The following is a 3,661-nucleotide window of genomic DNA, read 5'->3' on the forward strand; positions in this document are numbered from 1 at the left end:
GTTTGGCTACGCGTTTAGATGTTATTAAGAGAGTAATCCTACTTGGGCAATGTGCTAGAAAACCTGACAGAACTATGTATTTCACGCTACGCCACCAAAAACCAGTTGTCTTGGCTCACCCTGAACCAAAAGATGTTCTTGCCACTGACGATTTGCAATTTCATGATAAGTAGTGAAATCAGTAGCGGCATTTGACAGCTCGGTTGGCCGACGGCGTAGCGCCGCCGTCTTATAAAGTTTTGCTATTTTGCTCGACTGCGAGTTCGAATCCAGGTTGTGGCGATCTTTTAATAAACGTATGTTCTTTTATTTATTTCTTTATACGTAGCAGTGATGTAGTGCTCACTTATACAATCATAACCGCTGCATTGGATATGGGATGCATTTTGAACATTTTCAGCAATATGTTTGCGACTGTGTGACGGATCAGGTGACCGAGGCAGACAACATCTGCCTCTGTCGGGGCAAAACAAACACGCACGCGTAGCCAAACCAGTAGGTTCAAAAACCAGTCGGCACGTAACACCGGAGCTGGAAGATGCCAGATCGTTTAAGAAGTAAGTGAAACATGATTCCTTGCGGCTACAGTTAAAGTAAGGAATCATGTTTCACTTACTTCTTAAACGATCTGGCATCCTCCATCTCCGTTCCTCCAAAATACGCTCGCTCCCGTGGGCGTTCCTCCAAAATACGCTCGCTCCCGTGGGCAGCTACTTCCGTTTTCGCTTTCGCGTTGCGTTGCGGCGTTCGTGTTGCGTTGTGGCGTTTGCGGTTGTGTTGTTGCTTTTGTATTTGTCTGAACCTTCTCGGCCACCGTACAAAACTATATTCAGCCCGAAAATATTTTTTGTCCAATTATTTTTATTTTGAATACAGTGTTGTATTTTTCAATGTTCAACAACAAAACATAAACTTTAAGGTTCACGTTTTTTTTCAAATGAACAAACCTTTTGACTTGGATTTGGCTCCATGGAGAACATCTCCACATAGAACGTTACGGGAGCAATGCTAGTTCCTACCGTTAATGTTTAAAGCGCATCATCTCTGAGGAGAAACTACAAAACAAGTCACACCGGAACAAACTGGTAGTTGATATTTTTTTAATTAAACCACAAACACGTGCTATGAATAGATGGTTATTTTGCGTATTTGCTCCTCCAAACGGAAGGTGGCAGTAAAGTGCGGAAGAAGAAGAAGAAAACGGTGTTGCTTTTGACGTCACTTCCTTTCAGATTTCTTATTTATTAATATTCTTTTGTATTGTTGATTCATTATATTTAATTAATCTTGTTGTGGGATTAGATAAACTATGTGTTGTTTGTCCGCACAGCAGATTAACTTGTGGCGATGCACTCGAAATCTTTCCGTCAATCGACATTAAATGAAAAAGACGACGAAGAATGACGTCACTTCCTGTCGGCGCAAGCGTGTGGCGTTCGAAAAGGTAGAACCCCGTGTTTGGGTAAAACATTTCCAACGTTAAATACTGTCTGATTCCGTTTCCATTAAACTGCTTTTGATACTTACATACAGTGTCACTTCTTTTCTGGTAAACGACCGCCTGTTGTCCTGTTAGCAGCGTGCTAGCTAACGTTAGCACTTGCTACCTAGCTAACAGCTTTGCTTGTATTTCGCTGCATTGTGAAACTACTTTACAGAAAAAATGGCAGCGGAAATGAAAACGGAGGATTTCCCCCATGAGATCGAGGAGCAGCTCACAGGCTTCGACTCGTCGGTGTCTTCTGTTAAAGCCATGTTGGACAAGTTGATGTCGGTCCCCAGGAGCGACCTGCTGCAGAAGGTTGGCTCCTGCTTTCATGTCGCTTTGGATAGAAGCAGATTGGCAACATATTAGGCTGTTTATTTCATATAATGACATGCTTTGGTTTCACGTAGTTTATTTGACCTCTGATTGTTCAATTATAAAATGTGGTAATGATTTAGTGAAAGTGGTTCTAAATGAATGTGGTTCATTGACAGCTGGACCCATTGGATCAAGCCAAGCTGGATCTGATGTCTGCATACACCCTCAATTCTTTATTCTGGAGTAAGTCTCTTTCTCTGTGATACTGTTATTTGTGGATTTGTGTAACTATAACTTAAAGTCAGGTGGCCATGCGTAGTGTTATATTGACTCTCTTCTCTCTTGTATGAAAGTAAACTTTGGGTATCTGGTCACAAACAGGTTTATTTTGTTTGTGCACATGTAATTCTATTTGAGAATATATTGGCAAAAAATACACACACACACACACACAACAATAGAAAACGTTTGTCTGTGTTTCAGTGACTGCACAGATACAAACATTCTTTCAATGACGTGTTTTCCTACCTGGTGGTTTACAGTGTACCTGGTCACACACGGAGTGAATCCCAGAGAACATGCAATCAAACAGGAATTGGTGCGTATGTTTCCTCTGCATCACAATGTTCTGGAGGATTTATTCTGGTGTTTACTGTAAAGGTGACCTGTGTTCTCCAGGAGCGCATCAGGACGTACATGAACAAAGTGAAGGAGATCACGGACAGGAAGAAGGCGGCCCGTCTGGATAAGGGCGCCGCCGGCCGCTTCCTGCGGAGCGCGCTCTACGAGCCGCACCAGAGGGACTCCAGGAAGAAGGCGGGGGGCGCGACGCCGTCCAAGCGTCCCAAGCAGAGCTGAAGCAAAACAATTTTTCTGCTTTTTACATTCATTTTTATATTTTGTTAAACCTCTTTTTTTCGGGGACAAAACAAAACATGTTTCTGCTCTCGAGGCCACGAACCGACTTCAGTGTCCGAGACGCAGTGAAAACATTTGTGTTTCAGACCTGCAGATTTGAATAATCTACGACCAGAGCGTCAACGTTTATGTACAAACTTCCATGTGGTGAAAATCCTCTCAAGCTTCTGTCAAATGTTTTCACAGAGAAACGCTTCATCGGGTATTCATACAATATTTTGGATTCTTCCTTCAGATGAATGAGGAATGGGAATTTGTCCTTAAAAGCGATTCTATGAATCTGTATTTGTGTTTACTTAAACTTAAACTAAACATCATAAAACTACTCTGCAAACCTGATGTTTCCTTTGTTTTCTATAATCATTCATACATCTTTATATGGAGGAGAAGTAGCTCTTATGGATCCTACCAGCGTCCCTTAAGTCATGGAAACAATTTGTTTGAACTTGTGACCCTTTGATTGCAGAGAGGCCTCTGCGCCCCCCCCCCCCCCCCTCGGTGTCAGAGCTCCTCTCATCAAAACCCAAAGACGGCGCACTGCTATAATTCCCTCTGGAGATCACCCCCCCCCCCTCTAATCAGGCCCAGGAAACAACTCTCTGGAATTTTAGCGTCGTCCAAATAAGTGACATGTTGTTTAGCTGCCCCCCCCCCCCCATATTTAAACACTACTTATTTCCGAGTTGTTGTTTCTAACCTTTTAAAGGCCTGTCTGCATATTAAAAAAATATGGATTTTCCCCCTCGTGGACCTTCCATGGATCCCCCCCCCTCGCCCCCCTCCCCGTGTACCCTGTGGAGAGGAGTCAGGTCACCGCAGCAGCACAAAGAGGCTCAGACCGAGCGCCCCGACTGGAAGGAGACCGGGAGGGTTGTGGGTTCCCGTCCCTCCAGGAAGTGAGGAAGCTGCACCTGCTGTTTCCACCAATGGGACTCCGTA

The 3,661-nt window shown here is 43.9% G+C and overlaps 1 protein-coding gene across 3 annotated transcripts; it reads left to right on the forward strand.

Moving 5' to 3' along the window:
* The first annotated feature begins 1,308 nt into the window (after positions 1-1,308).
* On the forward strand, positions 1,309-3,061 carry c1d (C1D nuclear receptor corepressor). Of its 3 annotated transcripts, none has more exons than XM_037465669.2 (5): positions 1,309-1,444; positions 1,659-1,801; positions 1,981-2,047; positions 2,347-2,402; positions 2,483-3,061. In XM_037465669.2, exons 2-5 carry the CDS (start codon positions 1,664-1,666, stop codon positions 2,660-2,662), a joined length of 441 nt encoding a protein of 146 aa, XP_037321566.2. In that variant the 5' UTR covers positions 1,309-1,444; positions 1,659-1,663; the 3' UTR covers positions 2,663-3,061. The 3 variants fall into 3 exon arrangements, with proteins under 3 accessions (XP_037321566.2, XP_037321568.2, XP_037321567.2); XM_037465671.2 differs by having other exon boundaries at positions 1,385-1,462; XM_037465670.2 differs by lacking the exon at positions 1,309-1,444 and adding an exon at positions 1,446-1,549.
* The last annotated feature ends 600 nt before the right edge of the window (positions 3,062-3,661 follow it).

This window comes from Pungitius pungitius, chromosome 13, assembly GCF_949316345.1.
Source record: "Pungitius pungitius chromosome 13, fPunPun2.1, whole genome shotgun sequence".
Taxonomy (NCBI): domain Eukaryota; kingdom Metazoa; phylum Chordata; class Actinopteri; order Perciformes; family Gasterosteidae; genus Pungitius; species Pungitius pungitius.

Coding starts and splice junctions, on each gene's coding strand:
- c1d (XM_037465669.2), top strand. CDS start 1,664: ATGGCAGCGGAAATGAAAACGGAGGATTTCCCCCATGAGATCGAGGAG. Junction 1,802..1,980: donor GGAGCGACCTGCTGCAGAAG/GTTGGCTCCTGC, acceptor GTTCATTGACAG/CTGGACCCATTGGATCAAGC. Junction 2,403..2,482: donor ATGCAATCAAACAGGAATTG/GTGCGTATGTTT, acceptor TGTGTTCTCCAG/GAGCGCATCAGGACGTACAT.